The 18364-nt window shown below is 47.6% G+C and overlaps 1 protein-coding gene across 1 annotated transcript in view; it reads right to left on the reverse strand.

Moving 5' to 3' along the window:
• Positions 1-8871: 8871 nt before the first annotated feature.
• The window catches only part of LOC306758081 (protein disulfide-isomerase tmx3a-like), a gene marked incomplete at both ends in the record, with an annotated part of 38502 nt that continues 29009 nt past the window's right edge, over positions 8872-18364 (reverse strand). The window contains 10 exons of the mRNA XM_079243297.1: positions 8872-9057; positions 9127-9195; positions 9544-9673; positions 9749-9805; positions 9908-9961; positions 14013-14070; positions 14212-14310; positions 14520-14586; positions 14663-14740; positions 15269-15368. Of these exons, the coding sequence (XP_079099423.1) occupies positions 8872-9057; positions 9127-9195; positions 9544-9673; positions 9749-9805; positions 9908-9961; positions 14013-14070; positions 14212-14310; positions 14520-14586; positions 14663-14740; positions 15269-15368 (898 nt within the window). The remainder of the gene's footprint in view (positions 9058-9126; positions 9196-9543; positions 9674-9748; positions 9806-9907; positions 9962-14012; positions 14071-14211; positions 14311-14519; positions 14587-14662; positions 14741-15268; positions 15369-18364) is intronic.

The raw sequence follows: 18364 nt of genomic DNA on the forward strand, positions 1-18364 counted from the left end.
GTACAGTTCAGGTCCTCTATCAACCTGGTCCAGTTCAGGTCCTCTATAAACCTGGTCCAGTTTCTGTCCTCTATAAACCTGGTACAGTTCAGGTCCTCTATATACCTGTTCCAGTTCAGGTCCTCTATAAACCTGGTCCAGTCCAGGTCCTCTATAAACCTGGTCCAGTTCAGGTCCTCTATAAACCTGGTCCAGTTCAGGTCCTCTATAAACCTGGTCCAGTTTCTGTCCTCTATAAACCTGGTCCAGTTCAGGTCCTCGATAAATCTGGTCCAGTTCAGGTCCTCTATAAAATGGGTCCAGTTCAGGTCCTCTATAAACCTGGTCCAGTTCAGGTCCTCTATAAAACTGGTCCAGTTTAAGGTCCTTTATAAACCTGGTCCAGTTTCAGGTCCTCTATAAACCTGGTCCAGTTTCTGTCCTCGATAAACCTGGTCCAGTTCAGGTCCTCTATAAACCTGGTCCAGTTTCAGTGCTCTATCAACCTGGTCCAGTACAGGTCCTTTATAAACCTGGTCCAGTTCAGGTCCTCTATAAACCTGGTCCAGTTCAGGTCCTTTATAAACCTGGTCCAGTTCAGGTCCTCTATAAACCTGGTCCAGTTCAGGTCCTTTATAAACCTGGTCCAGTTCAGGTCCTCTATAAACCTGGTCCAGTTCAGGTCCTCCATAAACCTGGTCCAGTTCAGGTCCTCCATAAACCATGTCCAGTTCAGGTCCTCTATAAACCTGGTCCAGTTTCTGTCGTCTATAAACCTGATCCAGTTCAGGTCCTCTATAAACCTGGTCCAGTTCAGGTTTTCTATGAACCTGGTCCAGTTTCTGTCCTCTATAAACCTGGTCCAGTTTCTTTCCTCTATAAACCTGGTCCAGTTCAGGTCCTCGATAAACCTGGTCAAGTTCAGGTCCTCTATAAACCTGGTCCAGTTTCTGTCGTCTATAAACCTGATCCAGTTCAGGTCCTCTATAAACCTGGTCCAGTTCAGGTTTTCTATGAACCTGGTCCAGTTTCTGTCCTCTATAAACCTGGTCCAGTTTCTTTCCTCTATAAACCTGGTCCAGTTCAGGTCCTCGATAAACCTGGTCCAGTTCAGGTCCTCTATAAACCTGGTCCAGTTTCTGTCCTCTATGAACCTGGTCCAGTTCAGGTCCTCGATAAACCTGGTCCAGTTCAGGTCGTCTATAAACCTGGTCCAGTTTCTGTCCTCTATAAACCTGGTCCAGTTCAGGTCCTCTATAAACCTGGTCCAGTTTCTGTCCTCTATAAACCTGGTCCAGTTTCTTTCCTCTATAAACCTGGTCCAGTTCAGGTCCTCGATAAACCTGGTCCAGTTCAGATCCTCTATAAACCTGGTCCAGTTTCTTTCCTCTATAAACCTGGTCCAGTTCAGGTCCTCGATAAACCTGGTCCAGTTCAGGTCCTTCATAAACCTGGTCCAGTTCAGGTCCTCTATAAACCTGGTCCAGATCAGGTCCTCTATAAACCTGGTCCAGTACAGGTCCTTTATAAACCTGGTCCAGTTCAGGTCCTCTATAAACCTGGTCCAGTTCAGGTTCTTTATAAACCTGGTCCAGTTCAGGTCCTTTAAAAACCTGGTACAGTTCAGGTCCTCTATAAACCTGGTCCAGTTCAGGTCCTCGATAAACCTGGTCCAGTTCAGGTCCTTCATAAACCTGGTCCAGTTCAGGTCCTCTATAAACCTGGTCCAGATCAGGTCCTCTATAAACCTGGTCCAGTACAGGTCCTTTATAAACCTGGTCCAGTTCAGGTCCTCTATAAACCTGGTCCAGTTCAGGTTCTTTATAAACCTGGTCCAGTTCAGGTCCTCTATAAACCTGGTCCAGTTCAGGTTCTTTATAAACCTGGTCCAGTTCAGATCCTCTATAAACCTGGTCCAGTTTCTTTCCTCTATAAACCTGGTCCAGTTCAGGTCCTCGATAAACCTGGTCCAGTACAGGTCCTTTATAAACCTGGTCCAGTTCAGGTCCTCTATAAACCTGGTCCAGTACAGGTCCTTTATAAACCTGGTCCACTTCAGGTCCTCTATAAACCTGGTCCAGTTCAGGTTCTTTATAAACCTGGTCCAGTTCAGGTCCTTTATAAACCTGGTACAGTTCAGGTCCTCTATAAACCTGGTCCAGTTCAGGTCCTCGATAAACCTGGTCCAGTTCAGGTCCTTCATAAACCTGGTCCAGTTCAGGTCCTCTATAAACCTGGTCCAGATCAGGTCCTCTATAAACCTGGTCCAGTACAGGTCCTTTATAAACCTGGTCCAGTTCAGGTCCTCTATAAACCTGGTCCAGTTCAGGTCCTTTATAAACCTGGTCCAGTTCAGGTCCTCTATAAAGCTGGTCCAGTTCAGGTCCTCTATATACCTGGTCCAGTTCAGGTCCTCTATAAAGCTGGTCCAGTTCAGGTCGTCTATAAACCTGGTCCAGTTCAGGTCCTCCATAAACCATGTCCAGTTCAGGTCCTCTATAAACCTGGTCCAGTTTCTGTCGTCTATAAACCTGATCCAGTTCAGCTCCTCTATAACCCTGGACCGGTTCAGGTCCTCTATAAACCTGGTCCAGTTCAGGACGTCTATAAACCTGGTCCAGTTCAGGTCCTCGATAAACCTGGTCCAGTTCAGGTCCTCTAAGAAACGGGTCCAGTTCAGGTCCTCTATAAACCTGGTCCATTTCAGGTCCTCTATAAACCTGGTCCAGTTCAGGTCCTCTATAAAACTGGTCCAGTTTAAGGTTCTTTATAAACCTGGTCCAGTTTCTGTCCTCTATAAACCTGGTCCAGTTTCAGTGCTCTATCAACCTGGTCCAGTACAGGTCCTTTATAAACCTGGTCCAGTTCAGGTCCTCTATAAACCTGGTCCAGTTCAGGTCCTTTATAAACCTGGTCCAGTTCAGGTCCTTTATAAACCTGGTCCAGTTCAGGTCCTCTATAAACCTGGTCCAGTTTCTGTCGTCTATAAACCTGATCCAGTTCAGGTCCTCTATAAACCTGGTCCAGTTCAGGTTTTCCATGAACCTGGTCCAGTTTCTGTCCTCTATAAACCTGATCCAGTTCAGGTCCTCTATAAACCTGGTCCAGTTCAGTACGTCTATAAACCTGGTCCAGTTTGTGTCCTCTATAAACCTGGTCCAGTTCAGGTCCTCTATAAACCTGGTCCAATTCAGGTCCTCTATAAACCTGGTCCTGTTTCTGTCCTCTAAACCTGGTCCAGTTCAGGTCCTCCATAAACCTGGTCTAGTTTCTGTCCTCTATCAACCTGGTCCAGTTCAGGTCCTCTATAAACCTGGTCCAATTCAGGTCCTCTATAAACCTGGTCCTGTTTCTGTCCTCTATAAACCTGGTCCAGTTCAGGACGTCTATAAACCTGGTCCAGTTTCTGTCCTCTATCAACCTGGTCCAGTTCAGGTCCTCTATAAACCTGGTCCAATTCAGGTCCTCTATAAACCTGGTCCTGTTTCTGTCCTCTATAAACCTGGTCCAGTTCAGGTCCTCCATAAACCTGGTCCAGTTTCTGTCCTCTATAAACCTGGTCCAGTCCAGGTCCTCTATAAACCTGGTCCAGTTCAGGTCCTTCATAAACCTGGTCCAGTTCAGGTCCTCTATAAACGTGGTCCAGTTCAGGTCCTCTATAAACCTGGTCCAGTTCAGGTCCTCTATAAACCTGGTCCAGTTTCTGTCCTCTATGAACCTGGTCCAGTTCAGGTCCTTTATAAACCTGGTCCAGTTCAGGTCCTCTATAAACCTGGTCCAGTTCAGGTCTTTTATAAACCTGGTACAGTTCAGGTCCTCTATAAACCTGGTCCAGTTCAGGTCCTCTATAAACCTGGTCCAGTTCAGGTCCTCTATAAACCTGGTCCAGTTTCTGTCGTCTATAAACCTGATCCAGTTCAGGTCCTCTATAAACCTGGTCCACTTCAGGTCCTCTATAAACCTGGTCCAGTTTCTGTCGTCTATAAACCTGATCCAGTTCAGGTCCTCTATAAACCTGGTCCAGTTCAGGACGTCTATAAACCTGGTCCAGTTCAGGTCCTCTATAAACCTGGTCCAGTTCAGGTCCTCTATAAACCTGGTCCAGTTCAGGACGTCTATAAACTTGGTCCAGTTCAGGTCCTCTATAAACCTGGTCCAGTTCAGGTCCTCCATAAACCTGGTCCAGTTCAGGTCCTCCATAAACCATGTCCAGTTCAGGTCCTCTATAAACCTGGTCCAGTTTCTGTCGTCTATAAACCTGATCCAGTTCAGGTCCTCTATAAACCTGGTCCAGTTCAGGTTTTCTATGAACCTGGTCCAGTTTCTGACCTCTATAAACCTGGTCCAGTTCAGGTCCTCTATAAACCTGGTCCAGTTCAGGTCCTCCATAAACCTGGTCCAGTTTCTGTCCTCTATAACCCTGGACCGGTTCAGGTCCTCTATAAACCTGGTCCAGTTCAGGACGTCTATAAACCAGGTCCAGTTTCTGTCCTCTATAAACCTGGTCCAGTTCAGGTCCTTTATAAACCTGGTCCAATTCAGGTCCTCTATAAACCTGGTCCAGTTCAGGTCCTTTATAAAACGGGTCCAGTTCAGGTCCTCTATAAACCTGGTCCAGTTCAGGTCCTCCATAAACCTGGTCCAGTTTCTGTCCTCTATAACCCTGGACCGGTTCAGGTCCTCTATAAACCTGGTCCAGTTCAGGACGTCTATAAACCTGGTCCAGTTCAGGTCCTTTATAAACCTGGTCCAGTTCAGGTCCTCTATAAACCTGGTCCAGTTCAGGACGTCTATAAACCTGGTCCAGTTCAGGTCCTCCATAAACCATGTCCAGTTCAGGTCCTCTATAAACCTGGTCCAGTTTCTGTCGTCTATAAACCTGATCCAGTTCAGGTCCTCTATAAACCTGGTCCAGTTCAGGTCCTCTATAAACCTGGTCCAGTTCAGGTCCTCTATAAACCTGGTCCAGTTCAGGTCCTCCATAAACCATGTCCAGTTCAGGTCCTCTATAAACCTGGTCCAGTTTCTGTCGTCTATAAACCTGATCCAGTTCAGGTCCTCTATAAACCTGGTCCAGTTCAGGTTTTCTATGAACCTGGTCCAGTTTCGGTCCTCTATAAACCTGATCCAGTTCAGGTCCTCTATAAACCTGGTCCAGTTCAGGTCCTCCATAAACCTGGTCCAGTTTCTGTCCTCTATAAACCTGGTCCAGTTCAGGTCCTCGATAAACCTGGTCCAGTTCAGGACGTCTATAAACCTGGTCCAGTTCAGGTCCTCTATAAACCTGGTCCAGTTCAGGTCCTCTATAAACCTGGTCCAGTTCAGGTCCTCTATAAAACGGGTCCAGTTCAGGTCCTCTATAAACCTGGTCCAGTTCAGGTCCTCTATAAAACGGGTCCAGTTCAGGTCCTCTATAAACCTGGTCCAGTTCAGGTCCTCTATAAACCTGGTCCAGTTCAGGTCGTCTATAAACCTGGTCCAGTTCAGGTCCTCCATAAACCATGTCCAGTTCAGGTCCTCTATAAACCTGGTCCAGTTTCTGTCGTCTATAAACCTGATCCAGTTCAGCTCCTCTATAAACCTGCTCCAGTTCAGGTCCTCTATAAACCTGGTCCAGTTCAGGACGTCTATAAACCTGGTCCAGTTCAGGTCCTCTATAAACCTGGTCCAGTTCAGGTCCTCTATAAACCTGGTCCAGTTCAGGTTTTCTATGAACCTGGTCCAGTTTCTGTCCTCTATAAACCTGATCCAGTTCAGGTCCTCTATAAACCTGGTCCAGTTCAGGTCCTCCATAAACCTGGTCCAGTTTCTGTCCTCTATAACCCTGGACCGGTTCAGGTCCTCTATAAACCTGGTCCAGTTCAGGACGTCTATAAACCTGGTCCAGTTCAGGTCCTCTATAAACCTGGTCCAGTTCAGGTCCTCTATAAACCTGGTCCAGTTCAGGTCCTCTATAAAACGGGTCCAGTTCAGGTCCTCTATAAACCTGGTCCAGTTCAGGTCCTCTATAAAACGGGTCCAGTTCAGGGCCTCTATAAACCTGGTCCAGTTCAGGTCCTCTATAAACCTGGTCCAGTTCAGGTCGTCTATAAACCTGGTCCAGTTCAGGTCCTCCATAAACCATGTCCAGTTCAGGTCCTCTATAAACCTGGTCCAGTTCAGCTCCTCTATAAACCTGGTCCAGTTCAGGTTTTCTATGAACTTGGTCCAGTTTCTGTCCTCTATAACCCTGGACCGGTTCAGGTCCTCTATAAACCTGGTCCAGTTCAGGTCCTCTATAAACCTGGGCCAGTTTCTGACCTCTATAAACCTGGTCCAGTTCAGGTCCTCGATAAACCTGGTCCAGTTCAGGTCCTCTATAAAACGGGTCCAGTTCAGGTCCTCTATAAACCTGGTCCATTTCAGGTCCTCTATAAACCTGGTCCAGTTCAGGTCCTCTATAAAACTGGTCCAGTTCAGGTTCTTTATAAACCTGGTCCAGTTTCTGTCCTTTATAAACCTGGTCCAGTTCAGGTCCTCTATAAACCTGGTCCAGTTCAGGTCCTTTATAAACCTGGTCCAGTTCAGATCCTTTATAAACCTGGTCCAGTTCAGGTCCTCTATAAACCTGGTCCAGTTTCTGTCGTCTATAAACCTGATCCAGTTCAGGTCCTCTATAAACCTGGTCCAGTTCAGGTTTTCCATGAACCTGGTCCAGTTTCTGTCCTCTATAAACCTGATCCAGTTCAGGTCCTCTATAAACCTGGTCCAGTTCAGGTCCTCCATAAACCTGGTCCAGTTTCTGTCCTTTATAACCCTGGACCGGTACAGGTCCTCTATAAACCTGGTCCAGTTCAGGACGTCTATAAACCTGGTCCAGTTTCTGTCCTCTATCAACCTGGTCCAGTTCAGGTCCTCTATAAACCTGGTCCTGTTTCTGTCCTCTATAAACCTGGTCCAGTTCAGGTCCTCCATAAACCTGGTCTAGTCTCTGTCCTCTATAAACATGGTCCAGTTCAGGTCCTCCATAAACCTGGTCCAGTCCAGGTCCTCTATAAACCTGGTCCAGTTCAGGTCCTTCATAAACCTGGTCCAGTTCAGGTCCTCTATAAACGTGGTCCAGTTCAGGTCCTCTATAAACCTGGTCCAGTTTCTGTCGTCTATAAACCTGATCCAGTTCAGGTCCTCTATAAACCTGGTCCAGTTCAGGTCCTCTATAAACCTGGTCCAGTTTCTGTCGTCTATAAACCTGATCCAGTTCAGGTCCTCTATAAACCTGGTCCAGTTCAGGTCCTCTATAAACCTGGTCCAGTTCAGGTCCTCTATAAACCTGGTCCAGTTTCTGTCGTCTATAAACCTGGTCCAGTTCAGGTTTTCTATGAACCTGGTCCAGTTTCTGTCCTCTATAAACCTGGTCCAGTTCAGGTCCTCTATAAACCTGGTCCAGTTCAGGTCCTCTATAAACCTGGTCCAGTTTCTGTCGTCTATAAACCTGGTCCAGTTCAGGTCCTCTATAAACCTGGTCCAGTTTCTTTCCTCTATAACCCTGGACCGGTTCAGGTCCTCTATAAACCTGGTCCAGTTCAGGACGTCTATAAACCTGGTCCAGTTCAGGTCCTCTATAAACCTGGTCCAGTTTCTTTCCTCTATAACCCTGGACCGGTTCAGGTCCTCTATAAACCTGGTACAGTTCAGGTCCTCTATAAACCTGGTCCAGTTCAGGTCCTTTATAAACCTGGTACAGTTCAGGTCCTCTATAAACCTGGTCCAGTCCAGGTCCTCTATAAACCTGGTCCAGTTCAGGACGTCTATAAACCTGGTCCAGTTCAGGTCCTCTATAAACCTGGTCCAGTTCAGGTCCTCTATAAACCTGGTCCAGTTCAGGACGTCTATAAACTTGGTCCAGTTCAGGTCCTCTATAAACCTGGTCCAGTTCAGGTCCTCCATAAACCTGGTCCAGTTCAGGTCCTCTATAAACCTGGTCCAGTTCAGGTCCTCCATAAACTTGGTCCAGTTCAGGTCCTCCATAAACTTGGTCCAGTTTCTGTCCTCTATAAACCTGGTCCAGTTCAGGTCCTCTAAAAACCTGGTCCAGTTCAGGTCCTCTATAAACCTGATCCAGTTCAGGTCCTCTATAAACCTGGTCCAGTTCAGGTCCTCCATAAACTTGGTCCAGTTCAGGTCCTCCATAAACTTGGTCCAGTTTCTGTCCTCTATAAACCTGGTCCAGTTCAGGTCCTCTATAAACCTGATCCAGTTCAGGTCCTCTATAAACCTGGTCCAGTTCAGGTCCTCCATAAACTTGGTCCAGTTCAGGTCCTCCATAAACTTGGTCCAGTTTCTGTCCTCTATAAACCTGGTCCAGTTCAGGTCCTCTATAAACCTGGTCCAGTTCAGGTCCTTTATAAACCTGGTCCAGTTTCTGTCCTTTATAAACCTGGTCCAGTTCAGGTCTTCTATAAACCTGGTCCAGTTCAGGTCCTCTATAAACCTGGTCCAGTTTCTGTCCTCTATAAACCTGGTCCAGTTCAGGTCCTCTATAAACCTGGTCCAGTTTCTGTCCTCTATAAACCTGGTCCAGTTCAGGTCCTCTATAAACCTGGTCCAGTTCTGGTCCTCTATAAACCCGGTCCAGTTCAGGTCCTCTATAAACCTGGTCCACCCCGGAACTAAGCGGACGGGGACTTCAGGGACAACCTGCCAGATGTCCGTCTGAAATGAGGGGGTTGCTATGGAAACATGAATCACTTCCATCTGAACAAATCAACCAAGTAGAAACCATCGAACCAGACCAGAGTCGGAGTCGTTCTGCAGAATTTCATCTTTATTGTCAGACCTGAGGAGGGAACAGAATCTGAACCAGGTTTTTATCTCATCCAAGTAAAACCAGAAGGTCTCTCTGACTTGTCTCCATCAGTCTGACTTCTTCTCAGACAGCTTCTTGCTGCACTTCGCCGTCGGCGCCATCAGCATGACCTCGTCCTCGTCTTCCTTCAGGCTGGGACGGTTCTTACAGCACAGGTAGAAGAAGACGGCGGCCACAGAGACCGGGAAGAGGACGAGGAAGCCGCCGAGCACCGGAGCATCTCTGAAGACTGGCTGCAGGGACAGAGAGGACAGACCGTGAGCTGGACAGGACCAGGAAGGTGGACTACTGATGTCACTTACCGTCAGAGACGTTTTAGCGTCATAAATCATCCGTCTGAGTCGCTGCAGAACCCCGTTTCCTCCCCGGGCCTGAGACCAGAAACATGACAGGTTTCATGTTTTCATCTAAGTCCAGTTCCTGTCCTCATCTAGTCCGGTCCAGTTCCCGTCCTCATCTAGTCCGGTCCGGTTCCCGTCCTCATGTAGTCCGGTCCAGTTCCCGTCCTCATGTAGTCCGGTCCAGTTCCCGTCCTCATGTAGTCCGGTCCGGTTCCCGTCCTCATGTAGTCCGGTCCAGTTCCCGTCCTCATGTAGTCCGGTCCAGTTCCCGTCCTCATCCAGTCCGGTCCAGTTCCCGTCCTCATCCAGTCCGGTCCAGTTCCCGTCCTCATCCAGTCCGGTCCAGTTCCCGTCCTCATCCAGTCCGGTCTGGCTCACCTCCACACTGCCCTCCAGGACAGCATCCATGAAGTCCAGCAGGTGGTCTTCCGTTGCTATGGGACCCGGTGGCAGGAAGTAGCCGTCATTGGACAGATTCACCACCATGAAGGAGGGGATGGTGACCTCACTGAGGATGATGATGGGGATGAGCAGACATCCAATCAGAATGCAACATGTTTTGAATGCCGAGCCTTGAACTCACCCCATCACGTATCCTCTGATGTATTCGCTTCCCTCCATGAAGCCAAAGTAGAAGTTCCTGAAGACAGACAGGAGGACATGTCTAATGCTGACTTCATTTCAACCCAGTCTGGTTACTGGGCCAGCTGGGATCTCTGCTGGTTCTCAGAACCAAACTCACCTGCTGTAGGTGTCTCTGTGCTCCACAGCAACTTTCTCCACCAGAGTTTTACACCTGGAAGGAAAACAAGACAGTCAGGAACAGATAGGAAGTCCACCCCGTTTGTCCACTCCTGGTCTCCACTAGAACCAAATCCAGAACCTCCAACCCCACCTGGACGGGCCAGAGACTAAAAGTAGGAATCAGAGAAGAAGAGCATCCATCTACACAGCTTCAGCCAGTCAGAATCAGCCTGATCAATGATCTGATTGGTTGAATGTCGTCAGTTTGACTTGGTCTCTGTTTGATCCGACCAGGAACCAGTTTTATCTGGTTCTGACTTTTAGTTCAGTGAAAAGGTCTGATCTCAAAATGGATAGGTGGATGATGGATACGTGGATGATGGATAGGTGGATGTTGGATAGGTGAATGATGGATAGGTGGATGATGGATACGTGGATGATGGATAGGTGGATGATGGATAGGTGGATGATGGATACGTGGATGATGGATAGGTGGATGTTGGATAGGTGGATGATGGATACGTGGATGATGGATAGGTGGATGTTGGATAGGTGGATGATGGATAGGTGGATGTTGGATAGGTGGATGATGGATAGGTGGATGTTGGATAGGTGGATGATGGATAGGTGGATGATGGATAGGTGGATGATGGATACGTGGATGATGGATAGGTGGATGTTGGATAGGTGGATGATGGATACGTGGATGATGGATAGGTGGATGTTGGATAGGTGGATGATGGATAGGTGGATGTTGGATAGGTGGATGATGGATAGGTGGATGATGGATAGGTGGATGTTGGATAGGTGGATGTTGGATAGGTGGATGATGGATAGGTGGATGTTGGATAGGTGGATGTTGGATAGGTGGATGATGGATAGGTGGATGTTGGATAGGTGGATGATGGATAGGTGGATGTTGGATAGGTGGATGATGGATAGGTGGATGTTGGATAGGTGGATGATGGATAGGTGGATGATGGATAGGTGGATGTTGGATAGGTGGATGTTGGATAGGTGGATGATGGATAGGTGGATGTTGGATAGGTGGATGTTGGATAGGTGGATGATGGATAGGTGGATGTTGGATAGGTGGATGATGGATAGGTGGATGTTGGATAGGTGGATGATGGATAGGTGGATGTTGGATAGGTGGATGATGGATAGGTGGATGTTGGATAGGTGGATGATGGATAGGTGGATGTTGGATAGGTGGATGATGGATAGGTGGATGATGGATAGGTGGATGATGGATAGGTGGATGATGGATAGGTGGATGTTGGATAGGTGGATGATGGATAGGTGGATGTTGGATAGGTGGATGATGGATAGGTGGATGTTGGATAGGTGGATGATGGATAGGTGGATGTTGGATAGGTGGATGATGGATAGGTGGATGTTGGATAGGTGGATGATGGATAGGTGGATGTTGGATAGGTGGATGATGGATAGGTGGATGTTGGATAGGTGGATGATGGATAGGTGGATGTTGGATAGGTGGATGATGGATAGGTGGATGATGGATAGGTGGATGATGGATAGGTGGATGTTGGATAGGTGGATGATGGATAGGTGGATGTTGGATAGGTGGATGATGGATAGGTGGATGATGGATAGGTGGATGTTGGATAGGTGGATGATGGATAGGTGGATGTTGGATAGGTGGATGATGGATAGGTGGATGATGGATAGGTGGATGATGGATACGTGGATGATGGATAGGTGGATGATGGATAGGTGGATGTTGGATAGGTGGATGATGGATAGGTGGACGTTGGATAGGTGGATGTTGGATAGGTGGATGATGGATAGGTGGATGTTGGATAGGTGGATGATGGATACGTGGATGATGGATAGGTGGATGATGGATAGGTGGATGATGGATACGTGGATGTTGGATAGGTGGATGTTGGATAGGTGGATGATGGATACGTGGATGATGGATAGGTGGATGATGGATAGGTGGATGTTGGATAGGTGGATGATGGATAGGTGGATGTTGGATAGGTGGATGATGGATAGGTGGATGTTGGATAGGTGGATGATGGATAGGTGGATGTTGGATAGGTGGATGTTGGATAGGTGGATGATGGATAGGTGGATGATGGATAGGTGGATGTTGGATAGGTGGATGATGGATAGGTGGATGTTGGATAGGTGGATGATGGATAGGTGGATGTTGGATAGGTGGATGTTGGATAGGTGGATGATGGATAGGTGGATGATGGATAGGTGGATGATGGATAGGTGGATGTTGGATAGGTGGATGATGGATAGGTGGATGATGGATAGGTGGATGTTGGATAGGTGGATGATGGATAGGTGGATGTTGGATAGGTGGATGATGGATAGGTGGATGTTGGATAGGTGGATGTTGGATAGGTGGATGTTGGATAGGTGGATGATGGATAGGTGGATGTTGGATAGGTGGATGATGGATAGGTGGATGTTGGATAGGTGGATGTTGGATAGGTGGATGATGGATAGGTGGATGTTGGATAGGTGGATGATGGATAGGTGATGATGGATAGGTGGATGTTGGATAGGTGGATGTTGGATAGGTGGATGATGGATAGGTGGATGTTGGATACGTGGATGATGGATAGGTGGATGTTGGATAGGTGGATGTTGGATAGGTGATGATGGATAGGTGGATGTTGGATAGGTGATGATGGATAGGTGGATGATGGATAGGTGGATGTTGGATAGGTGGATGATGGATAGGTGGATGATGGATAGGTGGATGTTGGATAGGTGATGATGGATAGGTGGATGATGGATAGGTGGATGTTGGATAGGTGGATGATGGATAGGTGATGATGGATAGGTGGATGTTGGATAGGTGATGATGGATAGGTGGATGTTGGATAGGTGGATGTTGGATAGGTGGATGATGGATAGGTGGATGTTGGATACGTGGATGATGGATAGGTGGATGTTGGATAGGTGGATGTTGGATAGGTGATGATGGATAGGTGGATGATGGATAGGTGGATGTTGGATAGGTGGATGATGGATAGGTGGATGTTGGATAGGTGGATGATGGATAGGTGGATGTTGGATAGGTGGATGATGGATAGGTGGATGTTGGATAGGTGGATGATGGATAGGTGGATGTTGGATAGGTGGATGATGGATAGGTGGATGTTGGATAGGTGGATGATGGATAGGTGGATGATGGATAGGTGGATGTTGGATAGGTGGATGATGGATAGGTGGATGTTGGATAGGTGGATGTTGGATAGGTGGATGTTGGATAGGTGGATGTTGGATAGGTGGATGATGGATAGGTGGATGTTGGATAGGTGGATGTTGGATAGGTGGATGATGGATAGGTGGATGATGGATAGGTGGATGTTGGATAGGTGATGATGGATAGGTGGATGATGGATAGGTGGATGTTGGATAGGTGGATGATGGATAGGTGGATGTTGGATAGGTGGATGATGGATAGGTGGATGTTGGATAGGTGGATGATGGATAGGTGGATGTTGGATAGGTGGATGTTGGATAGGTGGATGATGGATAGGTGGATGTTGGATAGGTGGATGATGGATAGGTGGATGATGGATAGGTGGATGTTGGATAGGTGGATGATGGATAGGTGGATGTTGGATAGGTGGATGTTGGATAGGTGGATGATGGATAGGTGGATGTTGGATAGGTGGATGTTGGATAGGTGGATGATGGATAGGTGGATGTTGGATAGGTGGATGATGGATACGTGGATGATGGATAGGTGGATGATGGATAGGTGGATGATGGATAGGTGGATGTTGGATACGTGGATGATGGATAGGTGGATGATGGATAGGTGGATGTTGGATAGGTGGATGATGGATAGGTGGATGTTGGATAGGTGGATGTTGGATAGGTGGATGATGGATAGGTGGATGTTGGATAGGTGGATGATGGATAGGTGGATGATGGATAGGTGGATGATGGATAGGTGGATGTTGGATAGGTGGATGTTGGATAGGTGGATGATGGATGGAGGATGGGTGGAGGATGATGATGATGGGTGGAGGATGATGATGATGATGGGTGGAGGATGGGTGGAGGATGATGATGATGATGATGGGTGGAGGATGGGTGGATGTTACCTCAGGCTCTCCTCAGACTGGAACCGCTCCTCCAGCAGTGCCAACACCACCAGTTTACCTGCCGACAGGTTGGTTCTGATTCAGTCCCGTTAAGATGTGAAATATTCATATTTTCTGGATCAATGGACAGCTTGGGACAACCGTCATGGCGGCTGGATGGACGGGCCTGCAGGTGATGACCTAAGGTTGCTATGGTTACCTGAATCTCCCATGGCGTACAGAGTATAGTCATCTATTTTCATGAAGTTGGGGAAACGTTCTCTCTTGATCCAGGACTTCAGGTCTCCGTCATGTTCCTCTGAAACACAGATCAGCTGCATCTCAGCTCGCTTCTTTTATTGTTCACTTCCAGATCAAAAAAGGATTTTATGATGGTTCCTTTCTCCGATACATTTAAAAACAAACGGAACATGTATAAAATGACTGTTCATCTGGAGAAACATGAGTCCACATAAGCAGGAGCAGCTGGTCCTGGATGTAGAAGGGTGGGTCACATTAATGCCTCACCGCTGTAAGTGAAGAAGGTTCCATCTTTAAAAAGCACCACGGCTGGAAGAAAGGCCGGAGACACACCCTGACAGACAGACAGACAGACTTCTTACAAGACAGAAACATCCTGAGAAGAAGTGGTTCACTTCGGTGCCTCGTACCTCCGGCAGGACGTCTCTGCTAGCAGAGAAGAAGTACGTGTGGACGATGAGTTCTTCTGCTGCTGAGGTGTAGTTTCCCTTCAAACAGAACAGATCAGCTGCTTATATTCAGGTGTGTCTATGTGGTTACATGTAGAACATACAGAACCTGCAGAACATACAGAACCTGTAAAACATACAGAACCTGTATAACATGCAGAACATACAGAACCTGCAGAACCTGCACAACCAACATGTTGGTCTCATGTTTCTGCTGTATCTTTAGAATGTATGTGTTCTGTTGAAGTAGAACCTGTGCTGGTGGAACATTTAGGTTACATAACTAGCAGTTAGAACCCAATGCATCTGTTGTGTTTTGTGATCCGATGAGAACACTGAGAACATGCAGAACCTGCAGAACCTTCACAGCTGTAGTGTGTGGTGGTGAAGTGTCCTGCCACAGTGCCGCCACTGATCCGGTTTTCCTGCAGGCTTGTAGTTTTCACTCTGATGTCTCTAAACGGGTTTTTCTTCGGCAGATATGCAAAGAAACGGTTTTTATGTGGAAACACGGTTCCACATAAAACACGGTTCTCATAAACATTCTCCAGGTGTAAATGCAGGTACCTTGAGCTGTGACGTCGCTCCGATGTAAACAAACATGACGTCATGGCGGCTCATAGCATGCTGAAACAGCTGCAGACTCCTCAGAGATCGAACCAGCGGTCTGAACAAAAGAGAGATGGATGTTTGCTTTCAGGCAGGCTGAGGACACTGTGCTCTGTGTCTGTCAGCTGCACGGTGGCGTAGTGGTTAGCACTGTGGCCTCACAGCAAGATCACTGGTTTGATCCCTGCTAACCCTGACCCCTCCTCCGAACACATGCATGTTAGGTTAACAGGTAACTGTGTGTCTCCTGCTTCCCACGATGAGCTGGAACGAGACTGGCTCATGTCTGCATAGTAGGACTGGCTTCGTCCTCGTCTGTGTGTTTACAACAGATGTCTCTAAACCTGACGGACAGGTAATCAGGTAACAACAAGTAAACAGGTAACAACAGGTAAACAGGTAACAACAAGTAAACAGGTAACAACAGGTAGACAGGTAACAACAGGTAACAACAGGTAACAACAGGTAAACAGGTAACAACAAGTAAACAGGTAACAACAGGTAAACAGGTAACAACAGGTAGACAGGTAACAACAGGTAACAACAGGTAAACAGATAACAACAAGTAAACAGATAACAACAAGTAAACAGGTAACAACAGGTAAACAGGTAACAACAGGTAGACAGGTAACAACAGGTAACAACAGGTAAACAGATAACAACAAGTAAACAGGTAACAACAGGTAAACAGGTAACAACAGGTAGACAGGTAACAACAGGTAGACAGGTAACAACAGGTAACAACAGGTAAACAGATAACAACAGGTAACAACAGGTAAACAGGTAACAATAAGTAAACAGGTAACAACAAGTAAACAGGTAACAACAGGTAGACAGGTAACAACAGGTAACAACAGGTAAACAGATAACAACAGGTAACAACAGGTAAACAGGTAACAATAAGTAAACAGGTAACAACAAGTAAACAGGTAACAACAGGTAGACAGGTAACAACAGGTAACAACAGGTAAACAGGTAACAACAGGTAGACAGGTAACAACAGGTAACAACAGGTAAACAGGTAACAACAGGTAGACAGGTAACAACAGGTAGACAGGTAACAACAGGTAACAACAGGTAAACAGGTAAAAACAAGTAAACAGATAACGACAGGTAACAACAGGTAAACAGGTAACAACAAGTAAACAGGTAACAACAGGCAGACAGGTAACAACAGATAACAACAGGTAACAACAGGTAAACAGATAACAACAGGTAACCAGGTAACAACAAGTAAACAGGTAACAACAGGTAGACAGGTAACAACAGATAACAACAGGTAAAAACAGGTAAACTGGTAACAACAGGTAGACAGGTAACAACAGGTAAACAGGTAACAACAAGTAAACAGGTAACAACAGGTAACAACAGGTAACAACAAGTAAACAGGTAAAAACAGGTAAACAGATAACAACAGGTAATCAGGTAACAACAAGTAAACAGGTAACAACAGGTAACAACAGGTAAATAGTTATTGATCCAGTGCAGTGAGGTTATTGTAAATAATCCACTGTTTTATCATATTGTCATTTATCATATTTAGTATGTCAGCGGTCATGTGATGTCATGTGACGTCATCGTTCACCATCGGTCGTGTGACATCATCGTTCGCCATAGCTCGTGCGACGTCATCGGCCGCCATCGGTCCTGTGAAGTCATCGGTCGTCATCGGTCGTGTGACGTCATCGGTCGCCATCAGTCATGTGACATCATCGGTCACCATTGGTCATGTGACGTCATCGGTCGCCATTGGTCGTGTGACGTCATCGGTCGCCATCGGTCGTGTGAAGTCATCGGTCATCATCGGTCGTGTGACGTCATCGGTCGCCATTGGTCGTGTGACTTCATCGGTCGCCATCGGTCGTGTGACGTCATCGGCCGACATTGGTCGTGTGACGTCATCGGTCGCCATCGGTCGTGTGACGTCATCGTTCACCATTGGTTGTGTGACGTCATCGGTCGCCATCGGTCCTGTGAAGTCATCGGTCGCCATCGGTCCTGTGAAGTCATCGGTCGTCATCGGTCGTGTGAAGTCATCGGTCGCCATCGGTCATGTGACATCATCGGTCGCCATAGATCGTGTGACGTCATTGGTCTCCATTGGTCGTGTGACATCATCGGTCTCCATCGGTCGTGTGGCGTCATCGGTCTCCATAGGTCGTGTGACGTCATCGGTCTCCATCGGTCGTGTGACGTCATCGGTCGCCATCGGTCATGTGACATCATCGGTCGCCATTGGTCGTGTGACGTCATCGGTCGCCATTGGTCGTGTGACATCATCGGTCGCCATCGGTCCTCTGACGTCATCGGTCGTGTGACGTCATAGGTCGCCATCGGTCGTGTGCCGTCATCGGTCTCCATCGGTCGTGTGATGTCATCGGTCGCCATCGGTCATGTGACATCATCGGTCACCATTGGTCGTGTGACGTCATCGGTTGCCATTGGTCGTGTGACATCATCGGTCGCCATCGGTCCTGTGACGTCATCGGTCGTGTGACGTCATCGGTCGTGTGAAGTCATCGGTCGCCATCGTTCATGTAACATAATTGATCGTGTGACGTCATCGGTCGCCATCGGTCGTGTGACGTCATCGGTCGCCATTGGTCGTGTGACATCATCGGTCGCCATCGGTCATGTGACGTCATCGGTCGTGTGACGTCATCGGTCGTGTGACGTCATCGGTCGTGTGAAGTCATCGGTCGCCATCGTTCATGTAACATCATTGGTCGTGTGACATCATCGGTCGCCATAGATCGTGTGACGTCATAGGCCGCCATCGGTCGTGTGGCGTCATCGGTCTCCATCGGTTGTGTGACGTCATCGGTCTCCATCGGTTGTGTGACGTCATCGGTCGCCATCGGTCGTGTGGCGTCATCGGTCACCATAGGTCGTGTGACGTCATCGGTCGCCATAGGTCGTGTGACGTCATCGGTCTCCATCGGTCGTGTGGCGTCATCGGTCGCCATCGGTCATGTGACATCATCGGTTGCCATTGGTCGTGTGACGTCATCGGTCGCCATCGGTCGTGTGACGTCATAGGTCGCCATCGGTCGT

The sequence above is a fragment of the Telmatherina bonti genome, assembly GCF_933228915.1.
Source record: "Telmatherina bonti genome assembly, chromosome: 7".
Classification (NCBI taxonomy): domain Eukaryota; kingdom Metazoa; phylum Chordata; class Actinopteri; order Atheriniformes; family Telmatherinidae; genus Telmatherina; species Telmatherina bonti.